Source organism: Sinohyriopsis cumingii, chromosome 3 (assembly GCF_028554795.1).
Source record: "Sinohyriopsis cumingii isolate HCF-2022 chromosome 3, ASM2855479v2, whole genome shotgun sequence".
Lineage (NCBI taxonomy): Eukaryota > Metazoa > Mollusca > Bivalvia > Unionida > Unionidae > Sinohyriopsis > Sinohyriopsis cumingii.
This window is the reverse complement of record NC_142963.1, coordinates 64097478-64116682: the sequence shown is the minus strand read 5'-3', so window position 1 is coordinate 64116682 and position 19205 is coordinate 64097478. Positions and strand designations below refer to the sequence as shown.

The window sequence follows — 19205 nt, the reverse complement described above, 5'->3', positions numbered from 1 at the left end:
AGTGAATTCTCTTTATAGTAGCAATGCTTCCACCTTCCCGTCATTGTGTAAAATCTATCATTTAAAGAAAAATCAGGACACTTTCTATGTCCCAGCTATATACGCACTTAGTGTTTGTACTGGTTACTGAAATTGCTATGCTTCTTAGATATTACTTGGTACACTCTGATCAATCTGACACTTGCATGCCACATGTATAGCATATAGATGAAATTTATTCAAAGCATCTTAATGATCTGGCAGTCATAAAAATAGTGGGTGCAAGATATTTCATCAACAAGGAAATTCTATGAGTACTTAAAAACTTGACAAGTCTAGAAGACAGAGAAATTATAGCACAAGTGACAAGAATCTACATATTGCTTATGATTTGTTGAAAGATTATATAAATTTGTTGATGTTGGAAGAGTTTAGGTGTTTGTGAATCTCACTTTTAGAAAATGAGATGGTAAATAATTTACTTTACTTCTCAAAGTTCTGCATTTGTACAAGTATGATGTTGTTTGTCGTATTTCAAATGGTTATATCTTCAATCTGTCGTAATTTTCATTGTTATTGAGGTACAACACTCCCATGATAACTCGCGCCCTGATAACTCACGAACCTGCTCATAATGTGGGGTCAGGCATGAATCCCATTTTTTTAAAACCAGTAGATACAAAGAAATGATCCCTATTTCTTAAAACTTGAAGATCAAAATTGGTAACTGAAACATTGATATATCGCTTGTTTTATAGTTGAAAACGGTAGATAGGACCTCAAAATTTTAATCAACAGTTTGAATTTATCATCTTTTAAGAATAATTCATGTAAGTGGTTACATTTTCTTTCCAGACGACATTCTTAGTACACCATAATAAAAAATATTAAGGAAATTTTGATCAATGAAAATGTCACTTATGCCTAGTGTATGTAGTACAATAATACTTAAATACCAATTACATAATTTTTTTATAGTGAAATTTGTTTTAATTGTATCGTTTAGTTCCTCTTAAGTGTAATCATCATAAATGCAATGTGTATTTAAAAAGCAAAATGTGTCAATCTGCCGTAACAGCTATGTCCACAAGCTTTTCCTTGAGAAACTAAAACTAATAAGTGCCGACCATGTTTTGATAACTGACATGCAGAAGTATTTGTTGTAGTGTTGCAGTGAATCAAAATCTGGCCTCCTTTGTATTGTCACGTTAATTATGTCTTTTGAATCAAATAAAGGAGGTGCATTAAAAGAAAAGCTAAAAGGCGTGCAAATCCTACAAACTTGTATCTAGCAGCCCCTGTTGTATGTCGGTTGAACTCACTTTATGGATCAATCAGACACTGTTAAAAATATTATTGTGTATGTAACATAAACTACCTTAAATTAACTGACTCGTTCATAACTGTGATCAAAGATAGCAAGACAACCAAGCTAAAAGAATACTTCGTTTAAAAAAAAGAGCTTGCTTTCACAGATAAAGACCATTGTGGGCAAGCAAGTTTCCGAAAAATCCTGAACTGGCACGAAGAGATATCCTCAAGGATGATAAGAAGTTTTACTGTTACTTCCAATGAAATCATGACATCAGTAATGTACTAATTGAACAAATCGATGTAGATGAATCTCATGAAATAAATGTCGCTTGTTTTTTAAGAAAAAAAGGAATCTTGTTTGGTGGTGTATCAACAGTCAGTCTAGTTCCCTGCTAACAGACTCAAGATTTGGCAGGATACTATTAAATACCATTCTGGGAACCAGACTTAACAACAAAGCAAAAAGTAGTGACGTAATACCAGGATGTTTTCATGTACGCGTGATGTTGGTTCAAACCAATTATAACGACCTTTCACATGTTGGACATTTTGAAAATAAATGTTATTTATACAGAATAATGAACAACTTCATTAGAAAAAGCATGTTATTAACAATTATTATCAATGTGATTGTAAAATGAGGATTGTCATTAAATAGCCCAGTCCCCCCCCCCCTTGCAGTTTTCTGCAGATCTTTAAGCAGATTTTTTTCAATTTTTGGATGTCGGCAACTCACACCCTGGCTTATAGTGAGGTCAATGTTTGTAAACCCCATGGTGCGCACATTATCGAGGGAGAGGTGTACATTGTTATTTAGATACCTTGACATGCTGACATGCTTTTTTTCAGACACTGTTGTCTTAATGTCTTCATTTTGATGCCTAAAATAAAAAATCCTGAGGATAGGTATTTACTGACCCAGTCTCAAATCAAATATAGTAGTTATTAGATATGGGTAGCAAAATAATGTTTCAAGATTATTCCCTGAGTGGACATGTGGGTTCAAGTCTCGGGCTCAGCCAATGTGGGTATGTTAGAAAGCTTGCAGGCATCTTCTTGTGGGTCAGTGGTTCTTTCCAGGGTTTTCCCAGGTTATTCCTCCACCATTAATATTGGCCGCCATGTATAGCCTATCTTGTGATAAAAATTGGTGTTAAACACTATAACAACAACAACAGTACAGTATATCGAAGTAGAATGAATATATATATATAGAGAAAGGGACCAATATTATATTACTTTCTGGTATGAAAGCAACAGGTAGAAAATAATGTTATGTTCTTTACTGTGCATAGATAGTCGTAGTAATTGGATTATGCTCTTAAATTATGTACATTTATGCTAACTAGTCATATACCTGTCAAAATTCATGTAATTATTACTCTTTTGATATGCCCGTACATTCATATTTGCTTGTCTAGCCCATATCTTTGTAATGGGTGGAGAGATTTTGATGAAATTTTGTCCAGATATACTTCATATGTAGATAATGTGCCACAGCACATAGCCAAGCTCTCTTCCTTAAAGTTAAGGCGACAGCAATGGAAAATAGAATGTTGTGGCTTTTATCCTTCTCTGAAGTATAACATTTGAACCATTGAAGATATTTTGATGAAACTTTGTCACATATCACATCCATGCATCCCCCATCAAGGTTAAAAGTCACAATAAGGGAAATTATAATTCTGAATTGTATCCTTGTCCAGAATATAACTTTTGAATTGCTGAAGATAATTTAATAAAATATTGACCAGTTATTGTGACTAGATAGTATGAAGCAGACTGTATTCGTACCTCAAGGTCAAGGTCATGGGAAGGTAAAATATAAATAACTTTCAACCAATGAAGATATTTTAATGAAACTTTAGCATGTTATGACTTCACTCTGACATTTTTAGTCATAACCCCTGCACCCAAGGTCATGGTCACAACATGGGATAATGTAAGTCATTGGTCTGTTTTTTTTTATACAAGCTCTCAATGTTTAACCCCTATAGATATCGTGATGGAATTTTACTCACACCCTCAACTTATCATACAGTAGAGAAGTACCTAGTGTAAAGTTCAAGGTCTTAAATATGGAAAGGTTACCAGACTGTCATATCATTTGCTTCTTGATGTGTATATTAAAATTTTAGTCATTAATATTTTCACATTTTTAAGTTAAATCTGCTAACATAATATTTTGACCATTCTAGGCTGTCATATGTAACATGTTTAATGTTATAAAAAAAATTATTGATGGGTCAAAATGTTAAAAATGTAAGATTTCATTTTAGATTGAGAGAGACTGCACATATTTGCCAGATAGTTTGCTTTTTTCCCTCAAAATACATAAAGTGAAAAGACATCTTTTTGCTATTTTAGACACACCTGAACTGGAGCCAGGAAATGTCCAAAAGCTAAACCAGGCCAGAAAAACTGTACAGGAGAAATATTCCTTAGAGGTACATAGTGTTCCAAAGCTTTTTCTTACTTCCCTTCATAGTTTGACAAGAGTGAAATGGCCACTTGAAATTTATTAAATTTAACAACCAACATCACATAATGTGTAGTTCGGGAAGAGTAACTGATTGACGATTTTGAAAAACATACCACATCTAAGGCATGTTTTTACCTATAAATTTACTTGGTCAGTGTTTTGTTTAAATGGCTGAAGACACTGAAGTAGCAGATATTTATTCATGCTAGTTTCTTGTCTGTGCAGCTCTTGATTATAATACTTTGATCAAATGGTGGATCAAATAATCTACTCTGAATTACATCCAGTGATGTATGATGTTGATCTAGCTTATCACTGATTTACCTTCTCAAGACTTGGGGATACTCTGGTCTTTGGTATATTTGATATTGACAAGCTATCCTAGTACATGGCTTGTGATCATAGAATGTCTGAGCCATAAATAGCTGATTGACCCACTAAATAAAATTATCTATGTCAATCTGATGTAAAACTGTTGTACTTTGTATATGTTGAAATTGTCAGTTTTTATTGCTATGGGGGGTGTGTGACAGAGGCTTGTCCTCCCCTAGGTGCCAGATTCATCAAGAAAATGATATATGAATTAGGTGATGTTAGCAGATATCTCCTTTCAGGTAGAAGTGTTAGGACTGGTTGGCCTTGTGTCAGGATAAAAAATGTGACTAGGTGGGACATCATGCTACATGTCTGCAGCATGATACCCCAGTGCTAGACATCACTATAAACTGTCACACTGCGGACATCATAGTGATATGACTGAAAAATTGTTAAAGCTACATTAAAAATCCAAATCACACACACTCACTCTCAGGTAGACCACATGTCTGTCGTGTTTACAGCATTTAATATGCTTCGAAAAAATAGTAGACTTATTGAACATCATCACCATTTACATCTGTGTACTCACTTAAGCTCAACGATACTGACATTAAGTAAAATATACACACAAGTTCTGTCCTTAAAATCAATTGGATGGCAAAATATTGGCTTAATTAGATGCAGTCTTTGCTGCTGTCAGTAGTTCAAAAGGGTGCTTGAAGGTAACGCTAGCATCATTAGTGTTCATCATTGCACTCAGTAGAGACTGGATGGTACCTTTGTCAAACCGCCCAGCTTGAGTTATTGAGCAAATCACAAAATAGTTGTTCTTGATGAATATAACATAAGCAATGTCAGCACTGTATCTGATGTAATTTGACCATGAGATGTGTTTGTCATCATAGAAAAATGAATATTCATTACATTTAGGACTGATCATTTAATTGGGAGAAGGGTAGGGACATGATATTTTCAGGTTTAATGGGGACAGCTTTACAGATAATTTAGCAGTAATAAATGTCTTTGTCCAGTATGGGTATTAATGCTCAGTCAGCATGTGCTTTAATATTATTGTCTTTCAATCAGTCTTTTTCATAGTCCGAATCATCCTGAAAGACATTGGTCAATTAATATTTTTTAACAAGATTAAGATGATGAATAATAATAAAAAAATAATCTGAATGTTCAATTCATTGTGTTGGAATATGTTACATACAGGTGGATAGGGGATGTCACACATTCTAAAATGACTTACATACTTGCTGTATGTGTTAAGAATGAAGTGATCTTCACAAAGTAAAACTCCATCAATCTACAATTTTCAAATTTAGTTTTGCTGTACTTCGCTGATAGCTTATAGATTACTGAATCAGTTTTAAAAAATATATCATGCTCAAACCCTATTCCAACAACTAAAGTAATAATTCATTTTTTATATAGAGTATAAATCCAACTTCAAAGAAACATTGCCCCTGTTCACAAACTTGCCAATAATCTTTAATAGATGGCTGAAAAATTCTATATCAAGGCAATGATGTGTAACAACATTTTCTTCAACAATAACTTTTGGTTAACATTCATCTAGCTTTTACATGATTTATCTAGAGCTTGAAATGAATTTGGTTGTTCCACTTTGTGAACATAAAGACGATGGGTTCCCTTGCAGCAGTCTTCAAAGTAATTAATACATCACCCCTAGCTGTTGTCAGCCAATTAGGTAATACATAAAATGGTGGTTCATGAAACATTTCCCCTTTATCTTTAATTGCCTCTATGACAATCTGCTGTATAAACTGCCATAAGAATAGTTTTACATAAGCTCTAAGCAGGGCTGTTTACTGTAAGTGTTAATGAGTATATGTAGGAGTGGTGTTTCTTTTTTCTTCTTTTTTTAGAAGAGAACTGAACATCATGATTTTGTGTTATTTGTCATGGGAGGTATGTGACCTCTGACACTGTTTTAAAAGATCTGCTTTTATTGGCTGTAGCACAGATAAATTCGGCACTGACAGGTTCCTGAAAACGCACACTGGTGTCCTCCAAGAAAACTACTCTGATTATATGAACAATTACATTTTAAAAACATCTCTTAATGCGGGTGTAATGAGGATTTGTTATGCATGCCAGGAAAAGTTTGTTGAAAATTTATGTATACAAGAACAGGGAAAGAAACTTGTATGTTATGCTGAGTAGATGATAATTAAAGTGAGTTTCAGAGATCAATGCTTGTTGGAAATAATCACTGAAATCATCAAAGATGATCAAAGTTTTGAATGGCATTGTCATAGCAAACAAAGGGTTTTCCATATTCTCCAGTTGTAAGTAAATTCTAACATTTCTGCTGTGGAAAGTCAGTCAGCTGCCATTGTAATGTATTTTCACAATTTCCACACAATGCACTAATTATGTATAAAGTAAAATATTTAATGCATGCAGTTTAGAAAAAAATGGTTCATGAGCATTAATAAATGTAGGGCAATAAAAATGAACAATGGTATGCCTGTCCCAAAGAAGTAGGCCACTGAATAAGAAGCAGTTCACTGTATGTCGTACCTTATGATCTGACAGCCATGTTAGTGCCAAGGTTCTTTATAAAAGTTTGGGTTTAAACTCGTCTACTGTAGCTGTACATAATAATGTTCCTTGCAAGTGAGATACAGTATTCTGTGAAACTCCTGCTCTTAACATTTACTGCAATAGACTCTAATTTCTGGTACATTTTTTTAATTTATTTAACTTTTGTGTATAATTGCAGCCTAAAAAATACCATATACACTTGCCTATAACTTAATTCAAACTGCAGACAACAACGATCCTGCTCTGCCATAGCATAATGCACCTGCAGATCAGGGTCTGTTTGTTGTTCTGTTGATTACTACTAACAAACTGCACAGACCCAGATCCACTGCCACATTATGTGCTGGCAGATCTGGGTCTGTACAGATTGCAGTTGAATTCATCTTATTAGCGAGTATAGATAGTGAAGAGGTTTCTAGATTCCTGACCTTCCCTAATTTGTGCATTTGGACTCTTATGTGTTGCTTTCCTGTCTTTTAAAATAAGGTTTTTACTGCATGTTGTGATCAAAGTAGATTGAGTGTCATTGGTTCTGATTTAAACTATTAATTGGCATCATCACTAAGCAGCTTTTCATTTATTGCATTGTCTATGAAACCTTCAGTATGCAAAGTCTTCACTGCAAGATCCAAATAAATTGACTTCCTGGCATGATGTGTATGAATCATTATCAACTTTACGTGATCAAGCAGTGCAGTAATAGATATGACAACGATTTCATTTGGCATGTAAAGACCTTGTTGAACTTGAACATTGGGCTTAGGAATACTGCAAACAACTGTTGAAGGAATAGTTGCAGTTAAGAAAAGTAAGTTTAGTTTCCCTGCCAAGTGCTACAATTATTGATGAAAAAAAGACACGGCAGAATGAAATGTTAATCCACGACTGATAATAATTTTGTACAGTATAAGAATTAAACTTGAAATACACAAATTACTTAGGCCTAAAGGTTGAAATAAAAATAATAATATTTCACGGGGTGACATTGTAGATTTCGTTTAGCCCAGGTCCATCAGAATATTTTTTAGACCCATTTAACCTTTATTTCAGGAAAATAGGTGTGCCTGCTTCTAGCTTTTCTGGATCCATAGACACATAATTATTAAATTTTGTGTGTTCAGATAGCGTGCAGTCACACTTCATTCAGCATTGGAAGTTGATGGTCCTGGTTTGGGTGAGACAGACATATGTACTCCTGAAGTGAGAAATTACCATTGCTACTGACCACTCCGGTGGCCTAGTGATTTGAGCGTCCACCTTGAATGCAGGAGGTCACAGTTTTGAACCCTGGCTGAGTCATGCCAAAGACTTATAAAATGGTACTAACAGCTGCCTTGCTTGGCACTCAGCATTAAGAGGTTAGTGTTAGGACTGGTCAGCCTGGTGTCAGGATAATGTAACTGGGTGGGACATGTCTGCGGCATGATGCCCAGTGCTGGACATCACTATATGACTTAAAAAATTGTTAAAGCTACATTAAAAATCCAAATCTCACACACACACACACACAAACTGGTTTGCCACAAATTATTATGCCATAGTTGTAAAAACAAAAATGTGTAGTTTGGAGGTGGGGGTAGGTTGGGTTGCTGCTTGAAACAGACGAAATATGATAGGCTAGCAGATGCTTACATGTACAATATACACATGTTATGTTGAACATTGCGCTTACATTTTTGACAAAACTCTTCAGGTGAGGTAAAGGCACATGATGAACATAGATTTCAGCCAGATTTGGTATGAGACGTTATTTGAGTTAAAAATGCATGTACTCCCATTTTGACCAAGGTGTTAATCCCTACCGGCTGTAGAGTATGTAATTGTTATATCCAATAAAGTTCTCTATCTTTCCTAAAGATTGTGCTGCTGGAGAGCTCAGGATCAGCTTTAATAATTTCTATTATCTGATATTTAACACAATCTCTGTTGTGGTCAGATAAATTAAAATGCATAGACACTGGGGAATCTTTATGATTATGGATATCCCTCAAGTGTTCTTTTATTTTCACATGGAATTTCCATTTAGTCTCGCCTACATATATTTTGTGCAAGTGAGTAAATATATGACTTTGCATGTAGTACAGTGTTCTCTTAGTTTGGAGGCTTCTGGGAGGATGGTGTTCCAAACACTGATGAAATCAGCAGAATTAGGGAATCTCGGACATAGATTAATGTCAAATCCTCGAGCAATTTTTCCTTTTTAGGCCACACTCTTGGGGGTAGTCAGACATCTGTTTAATATCACATATTTGGAAAGAAGTTTTCTCACTTCTTTATAAAGCAGAATTGATTGGGGATAGTAGTAGCAATTCTGGGTGTTCTGTAACTAGTTTTCTCATTTTGTTTGAAGTTTCATTTCTTCTGACGGCTGTATGTGTAGAAGAGCTGGACAAGAGTACTGATGCACTCTCATATAGACTCATTAGGCTCTCATTGGTTTTGGGATCTTGTAGGCTGGATTCCCACAGAGGGTTGCCTTCACTTCCGAAACAATATAAACTTAGGGAAGATCATGCCAGTTTGGATATGGGTTGAATCATTTGTTTATTTGATCAGTTGAACAAACCAATCAACCCATATTATTTCCTCTGATGAGTTACAATAGTAACAAAAGCAGTCAGGGTCAGGGGATGACAGGGCACCCAGCAAATGGGTTGGTTCACTTCCACATCCAAACAGTCATTATCTTCCCTGAGACCTTGGTTGAGTTTGTTTGCATTTTTTGTCATGTAATAGTTATAGCCCATAATTGTTGGATCCACCCACTTTTGCTTCCATATTTCACCTTCATTATATAATTATGGATTTCTACCAAATGTGTTATGCAGCTTAATTTTTTGAAGTAAATATCAGCCTTCTACATACATTTAGCAGGTACCAACCTGGATTGTCAGGCCCACCCACATTCTTTGCCACATAGTAGATTCCTGAGTTGTCAGGTTTGAAGCGGATTTGATGTGCTGTTTGATATTGACAAGGCCTTGTGTGAATTTATTTGTCAGAATTCAGCATCATCATTTCAAGGAGTTGTAGGCCTAGATTGTAAGACCCACCCACTTTTGTCTCCATAATAACTCCTTTAATTATTATTTGATTTCATCCAAATTTGCTATGCAGCTTGATTCTCATGACACCATGGTTGATCAGTTTTCAGCAAAGTTACAACTCATGAATGTTAGACCTGACCACTTTCATTTCTGGACAATAACTTCCTGGATGGCCAAGAGGTAAAAACCGCTTGCCTTGCAGATATCTGCCCTCTTACGTCTGTCAACCTGGGTTCAAGTCTCTGGCTCAATCAATGTGGGTATATGAGAAAGCTTGTCAGCAGCTTCCTTTGGATAGGTGGTTCTTACTAGGATTTTCCTGGGCTCTTTCTCCACCAGTTATGCTGGCCTCCATGTACATGTATAGGATTCTCTCATGTGAGGGAAAATGGCAACAATAACTACCTTAATTATTTGATTTTAGCCAGACTTTATAGGCAGCACAATCATGATTAGTTCGATTGTCTATATTTGGCATCAGCATTCAGCAGAATTATAGCCCTTGATGGACAAACCCACCAACTGTCTAACATGGACGAGTTTGTTTATCATCATTCTGCATCATTTAGTATAGTTAAAGTGGTTGTCAGATCATTTCATTCTAACTACTTAATTGGATTTCAACTAAATTTTGAAGGTAGAAACCTCAGGGAGGTTAAATGTCATCATTTTATATCTTCAAATAGTGGAATTAGTGACCCTAATTGACAGGCCCACCCATAATCTGTTTTGCACAACATCTCCAGTATTTACTACCCATCAACACAATATGGCAGACAATTTGACATTGATAGGACTTGTCTGAGGTTGATTACCAATCATGTAATTATTTAGCCCAATTTAACCCCTGGTTATTGGATCCATTCCTTTCATTTCTGTACAGTTAAACTGCATTATTTTGGATTCAACCAAAAATTCTGTATGCAGTGTGATACTAATTAACGAATTAATATTGCTTGTAATAAAAAGTTTGCATCAGGCATTTCTTACATTATTTAGTTGTATTTAATGGTTTACATTGATCTTTGGTTTGCTCATTACAGGACAAAACTGTTAGGTCCAGCATAAGTAGTGAAAGATTTTCTCCTGCACAAAGCCTCCTCCCCTAAGCTCTGTCATCCCCCCATCCCCCAAAGAGCCTGAATGGTAGGGTCGATTAACCAGGATCGTACCTCCATTGTATGCTGATAGCTGCCATTTGGATCACTTTAACTATTTACAAAACAAGGATTGACTACGAAGATGTGAATGCATTGAGATCCATTTTTTTATTCATTATATTTATGATAAACAATGCATGGTTTTACTGTAAACATACTGCGGACAATAATTCTGAAGCATATTTCACAGAAATAGCTGAGGTGGTCCAGATGTGATAGGGACATATAGATACATCCATTCTATCTGTCCATTTGTCAGTTGATTGATCTCTCACTCCATGGTTTAGTTGTGGTAAGGTCATTCATCATTATATGACATCAATATTCCATGAACCTATTTCTAGTTGTCTGTTATTACATCCATCTATATTTATAGTTATTATAGGATCAGTGTTGGCTATTTATCCAATTGTACATGAAAAAAACATAATGTCAAGAAATACTTTGTTAGCTTTGTGAGTAATTAGGTAGAATTGACACTTCGATAAATACAAAACCATGAATTATATCTAATTTATTGTATTGATCTTTGGTTTGCTCATTACAAAAACATGATGCCTCCGATAAATATGTAGATAAACTTGTCTCTCTAAACATAGACGCAGTTAGTGCTGTCAGCTTACACATGTAATTCCAGTTGTTTCTCCACTCATAAATCTGTTCCATTAACACATTTGGTTTTAGGCAACATTTAGTTTTATTTCTTTGGTATTTTCTCATGGGGCCAGAATCTACACCCTCACTAGCCAAGGGTCATTGATCTACTTTTTCATCGCTGATGTGGAACTCTTTGCTCACTAAGATGATTCTTGAGCTATCTAGTCCCATCTTCTCAGCCAAGGGCCATCAATCCAATTCATACATCACTGATGTTGAACTAAGTATATCAACAACACTGTGTCATCTAGAATGGCCAAGTCTCTGTAGAATCACAACAGTATTATTGATTGAGCAAATATATTTTACATGTTTAGCATTCATTGTTCTTGCTTTCTTACACATTTTGATCTTTCAAGACAAATATGACCAAACGAGATCCTCAGCTCCTTGCAGCATATGACCATGGTATTGCACAACTGATCTAAGCACATTAATGAAGCAAATGTACAATAATTTATGAACATTAAAGGTGCTCATGAAATGGCTACCGTGTGTTTTGTTTGGCTACAGAGATGAGTATTGGAGTGCAGGAAGTACTTTGTGATTGCAATTTGAACTTATTATATATACTTGCTTGTAAGTCGAGTAAACTGCAAACAACAAAGATCTAGATAAGCTGTATCATAATGTGCCTGCAGATCAGGGTTTATGTTGTTTGTTCTACTGATTACTCCTTATGAACTTCACACACCCAGATCTGCCAGTGCATGATGTGAGAGCAGATCTGGGTCTGTGAAGTTGGACTCATATTAAAAGCGAGTATATATGGTACAGTTTTATGTTTGGGGTTGCAGATTTTGAACTGAACACACAGGGGAGTGGGGGTGTGTGCATTTTTGATGATGTTACTACGGAGTTGATGTGGACAAATTGTGTCCTTAATTACAAAGCAAACCAGCTGGGACACAAAAGTTATCCCAAGAATTCATCATTATCAGAGCAGTATGATATGACAGTTTACAGTGGTCAATCACATGTCAGAAAATAGCCATTTCATAACAGTTGGAACTATTTAATGTTCTATGAAAGTGTAAACGCATGTTAATAATTTACAGCAAGCAAATCACATGTCTGGAAACAGAAAATTCAGAACAGCTGGAATTGTTTAATGTAATACGAAAGTGTGAATGTGTATTGATAGTTTACAGCAAGCAAATCACATCTGAAAACAGTAAATTCATAACAATTGGTCCTGTAAGATGCATGTATGAATGTGTATTGATAGTTTACAGCAAGCAAATCACATCGGAAAACAGTAAATTCATAACAATTGGTCCTGTAAGATACATGTATGAATGTGTATTGATAGTTTACAGCAAGCAAATCACATCGGAAAACAGTAAATTCATAACAATTGGACCTGTAAGATACATGTATGAATGTGTATTGATAGTTTACAGCAAGCAAATCACATCTGAAAACAGTAAATTCATAACAATTGGTCCTGTAAGATACATGTATGAATGTTTATTGATAGTTTACAGCAAGCAAATCACATCTGAAAACAGTAAATTCATAACAATTGGACCTGTAAGATACATGTATGAATGTGTATTGATAGTTTACAGCAAGCAAATCACATCGGAAAACAGTAAATTCATAACAATTGGTCCTGTAAGATACATGTATGAATGTGTATTGATAGTTTACAGCAAGCAAATCACATCTGAAAACAGTAAATTCATAACAATTGGTCCTGTAAGATACATGTATGAATGTGTATTGATAGTTTACAGCAAGCAAATCACATCTGAAAACAGTAAATTCATAACAATTGGTCCTGTAAGATACATGTATGAATGTGTATTGATAGTTTACAGCAAGCAAATCACATCGGAAAACAGTAAATTCATAACAATTGGTCCTGTAAGATACATGTATGAATGTGTATTGATAGTTTACAGCAAGCAAATCACATCGGAAAACAGTAAATTCATAACAATTGGACCTGTAAGATGCATGTATGAATGTGTATTGATAGTTTACAGCAAGCAAATCACATCGGAAAACAGTAAATTCATAACAATTGGTCCTGTAAGATACATGTATGAATGTTTATTGATAGTTTACAGCAAGCAAATCACATCTGAAAACAGTAAATTCATAACAATTGGACCTGTAAGATACATGTATGAATGTGTATTGATAGTTTACAGCAAGCAAATCACATCTGAAAACAGTAAATTCATAACAATTGGTCCTGTAAGATACATGTATGAATGTGTATTGATAGTTTACAGCAAGCAAATCACATCGGAAAACAGTAAATTCATAACAATTGGTCCTGTAAGGTACATGTATGAATGTGTATTGATAGTTTACAGCAAGCAAATCACATCTGAAAACAGTAAATTCATAACAATTGGACCTGTAAGATACATGTATGAATGTGTATTGATAGTTTACAGCAAGCAAATCACATCAGAAAACAGTAAATTCATAACAATTGGACCTGTAAGATGCATGTATGAATGTGTGTTGATAGTTTACAGCAAGCAAATCACATCAGAAAACAGTAAATTCATAACAATTGGTCCTGTAAGATACATGTATGAATGTGTATTGATAGTTTACAGCAAGCAAATCACATCGGAAAACAGTAAATTCATAACAATTGGTCCTGTAAGATACATGTATGAATGTTTATTGATAGTTTACAGCAAGCAAATCACATCGGAAAACAGTAAATTCATAACAATTGGTCCTGTAAGATACATGTATGAATGTGTATTGATAGTTTACAGCAAGCAAATCACATCAGAAAACAGTAAATTCATAACAATTGGTCCTGTAAGATACATGTATGAATGTTTATTGATAGTTTACAGCAAGTAAATCACATCAGAAAACAGTAAGTTCATAACAATTGGTCCTGTAAGATACATGTATGAATGTGTATTGATAGTTTACAGCAAGCAAATCACATCTGAAAACAGTAAATTCATAACAATTGGACCTGTAAGATGCATGTATGAATGTGTATTGATAGTTTACAGCAAGCAAATCACATCGGAAAACAGTAAATTCATAACAATTGGTCCTGTAAGATACATGTATGAATGTGTATTGATAGTTTACAGCAAGCAAATCACATCAGAAAACAGTAAATTCATAACAATTGGTCCTGTAAGATACATGTATGAACGTGTATTGATAGTTTACAGCAAGCAAATCACATCTGAAAACAGTAAATTCATAACAATTGGTCCTGTAAGATACATGTATGAACGTGTATTGATAGTTTACAGCAAGCAAATCACATCTGAAAACAGTAAATTCATAACAATTGGTCCTGTAAGATACATGTATGAACGTGTATTGATAGTTTACAGCAAGCAAATCACATCTGAAAACAGTAAATTCATAACAATTGGTCCTGTAAGATACATGTATGAACGTGTATTGATAGTTTACAGCAAGCAAATCACATCGGAAAACAGTAAATTCATAACAATTGGTCCTGTAAGATACATGTATGAACGTGTATTGATAGTTTACAGCAAGCAAATCACATCGGAAAACAGTAAATTCATAACAATTGGTCCTGTAAGATACATGTATGAACGTGTATTGATAGTTTACAGCAAGCAAATCACATCGGAAAACAGTAAATTCATAACAATTGGACCTGTAAGATACATGTATGAATGTGTATTGATAGTTTACAGCAAGCAAATCACATCGGAAAACAGTAAATTCATAACAATTGGTCCTGTAAGATACATGTATGAATGTGTATTGATAGTTTACAGCAAGCAAATCACATCAGAAAACAGTAAATTCATAACAATTGGTCCTGTAAGATACATGTATGAATGTGTATTGATAGTTTACAGCAAGCAAATCACATCGGAAAACAGTAAATTCATAACAGTTGGACCTGTAAGATACATGTATGAATGTGTATTGATAGTTTACAGCAAGCAAATCACATCGGAAAACAGTAAATTCATAACAATTGGTCCTGTAAGATACATGTATGAATGTGTATTGATAGTTTACAGCAAGCAAATCACATCGGAAAACAGTAAATTCATAACAATTGGTCCTGTAAGATACATGTATGAATGTGTATTGATAGTTTACAGCAAGCAAATCACATCGGAAAACAGTAAATTCATAACAATTGGACCTGTAAGATACATGTATGAATGTTTATTGATAGTTTACAGCAAGCAAATCACATCGGAAAACAGTAAATTCATAACAATTGGTCCTGTAAGATACATGTATGAATGTGTATTGATAGTTTACAGCAAGCAAATCACATCTGAAAACAGTAAATTCATAACAATTGGTCCTGTAAGATACATGTATGAATGTTTATTGATAGTTTACAGCAAGCAAATCACATCGGAAAACAGTAAATTCATAACAATTGGTCCTGTAAGATACATGTATGAATGTGTATTGATAGTTATACTGTACAGTAAAATAATAGGATCCAAATTTGTGCCTTCAACTGTTCATTCCTTTGTCATAAAAAATCCTATTGTATTCTAAACAAATTTTCATGTGGTAAAATGTTGCCCACTTTCCAACTCTTTCCAGAATTTCCTAGTTGGAGCAATGCAGACATTTTTAATAATACAAAAGTTTACAAGTTAGATGATTTCATAAAATATGTCATATGACTAGATCTTCATAAAACATGTCTTATGAGTAGATTTTCATAAAACGTGTCATATGACTATATCTTCATAAAACATGTCATGTGACTAGATCAGAAGGGTTTTCTTACAACATTTTAATCATCTTACTGAGCATAAATTTCAGTTAAAATGTTCCGTATTGTTTTTGAGCTTTACCATGGTATTGTGGAGAACTGAGGTAATAAACAGTATGCTCTACTGCATTCAAACCAGTAGTGCGTATGAGATATATGTAAGATACCATATACACTTGCTTATAAGTCAATCTGACTCTTAAGCCAACCACTCCCCCAAATTTATCTGTGACCCTCCTCTAAGTCAAGATGATTTTTGCAATTCAAACCAGACTGCAAGATGTGACTTGGAGTCAGTGTGTCAGACTTGCACTTGTGGAAAAATAAACAAGTCAAATTTGATAGATGGACAGATTGAGATAGGACAAATAAAGACAAAGCCAATGCTGAATAAATACATTTGTATTATTGATCTGAATATATATAAATAAATTGACAACTTACATTTTGCCTTTCTTCATTTAATAAAATCCATGACACTTAACATTATTAATCCGTTTATGTATAGTGTTTTATCTACCCATGCATCATGCATCAAATATGCAAACTTTTCCAATTTGATGCACAAAAATTGTTGCCGGTATGTAAATTGATGCACCTCAATGTTGTTTCTCTGATTAACACAAAACAGAAGTTTGTTCTAACTACTTTAATGGCTAGGTCACAATTCTCCCAAACAGAGAAAACATGTGCACACCAGTTTCTTATGTTAATGTTTATCATAAGACACAGGGTTATAACTGAGTGTAGAGCCTGGAGTTGACATTATGTAACCTGTAACTGTCAGATCATTTGTAGAAACAGGATGTTAGAACCATATATTACCACACTGAGGAAAGAGTCAGAAAATAAACACATGATTTTAAAGTGATTCTTATGAGAAACTGTTTTTTATGTGCACCCTTGTCACGCAATAAAACAACAATTTCTGTTCACACAGTTGTATGCCTTGTGTTGTTCCAAGATACTGTCAGCGTTTGACTGAAATGGCATCAAAGGTAAAAAGTAATCAAAATAGATCTGAAACAAATGAAATTATCTTTTGGACCCCATTTACGACTGACCAATGATAACAGTAATGTTATTGAACCAGTGAAGCCATCATCATCCAAAGATATGATAATGGTTACTTGTCAGATAAAACATAATTTTGTGCAGCAATGGTTGAAAACATACAGCTGGCTACATTTTCAGAAAGAAGTGAAGTCGATTCTCAGTCCAGAACAGGACCTTAAACACCTTTAGGAATTGGCTTGGGACTGAGAAACAGAGAAATCTGATGCCTATCAAGATTGATGGGGAAGACAGAAATACCTTCAGTTTTGAGGAAGCTTTGAAGAAATGGAAGAAAACAGAAGAGAGAAGAATCTATGAACTTAAAAACATGAAATGATTTGTTAAATTGTGAACAGTTTACTAAGTCAGTTACATTCAGAAGACTTCCTCATTGAAAACATGGCATGATGTGTAGGAAAAGCTCTCTTCTTTGCCAGCTAGTCAGATTAATACATTCCAGTCACTTCAACCTAATTTAATGTTTTCTTGTATAAAAATATTTAGTAAACATGCCTTCGCTTTACTTAAGTTATATAATTAATATTTTTGTCATGTATTTAAACAATATAATTATTTTTAAAAACTACTGAAGACTGGCCATTGGCTTGAATAAGACTTATAGGTTTGGATTTTGACTCACTGTTTTTTGCCTTGATGAGTCAAATGACGTGCATGAAGCCATTTGTAGATAAAACACTATGTTTTATATTCACGCATTGAATTAAATGTCATATACAGGTGTAAAAATGGTAATCCAGAATGATGCGATTCTCAATATCATGTAATACGTTAATTCCAAAAGTATTATCATAAACAAAGTAAAGTCTCCACTGCCTAATATTGCCTGGTTCAAAACCCAAGAATTCATCATGATATCATAGTTACCAAATAAATTTCCAAATTCTTCTACTGTCATCCAGTCATTGTAAACATCAGCTGACTCAGATTCCTGGTAAGATTATCATGAATGAAATCACTAAAGAGTTTGTCCTCCTCCATCTCAATAATTGCATTGGAAATACCGCATTTCTTAAACGATTTACCACCACCTCATTTGGAATTTCATCCCATGCATTATACACCCAATGAGATTCTAACTAAATCCCTGGATGCTTCACATTTCCTGCCTTTGTAAATTCTTTGGCTCCATCTACAGTCTACTTGTGCCACTATTTATGCATATTTACCTTGATCAGCTTGTTTAGGCAAAGATCAGTCAGTTACAGTACCAATGTAGTGCTGCCAGGTATTGAAGCTTTGTATGCCCAGAGACAAGCCACAGTAACCTATATGGACTGATCATAAGGTGGGAAAGAAACCTGCACCACATCTTGTCATGAGTCCAGTGCCTTAACATTGAGTCAGCCTGGCATGTGGAACAAGTGGGATGGGAAAATAATAACAATAATAATAAAAATGTCTTGTTGATTTAACCTTAATTAGGTGTGTATAACTAGGGTAATATCTTTTTGGCCCACTATACTATTCTAAAATTTTAGCTAGCTACAGATGAACTGCTTATAAATTAACTGTCCATTTTCCAGTTAAGTTTTAATTTATCCAACTAAAACATGAGTGCAGTAACTAACGTTTTGAAACAAGTTGTTCAGTATGATTGGTATCAGGCATTACATAAGTCAACATTTTTAATTGTGCTGAGTGGAATTTAAAAATTCACAATCAATTACCATGTATGCTGCACAGACACAGATCTGCTGTCGCATAAAACACAGCTATTTATTTGCATTGACTTATAAGCAAGTACAGATGGTACTTCATAGTTAGTCTAATTTTGTTTTCCTCTTTTCACTGAATTTAATAAAGGCTTGTTTCTGTCAGTTATCCATAACTGTAAATGTTGAGCTTTAAGGTTTGCAACTCCATCT

At 34.5% G+C, this 19205-nt stretch overlaps 1 protein-coding gene across 1 annotated transcript in view; it reads left to right on the top strand.

Annotated features, from left to right (window-relative positions):
- The window catches only part of LOC149802993 (uncharacterized), a 50362-nt gene that overhangs the window by 9268 nt on the left and 21889 nt on the right, over positions 1–19205 (top strand). Inside the window, exon 3 of the mRNA XM_089952524.1 lies at positions 3661–3740. Within this exon, the coding sequence (XP_089808650.1) occupies positions 3661–3740 (80 nt within the window). The remainder of the gene's footprint in view (positions 1–3660; positions 3741–19205) is intronic.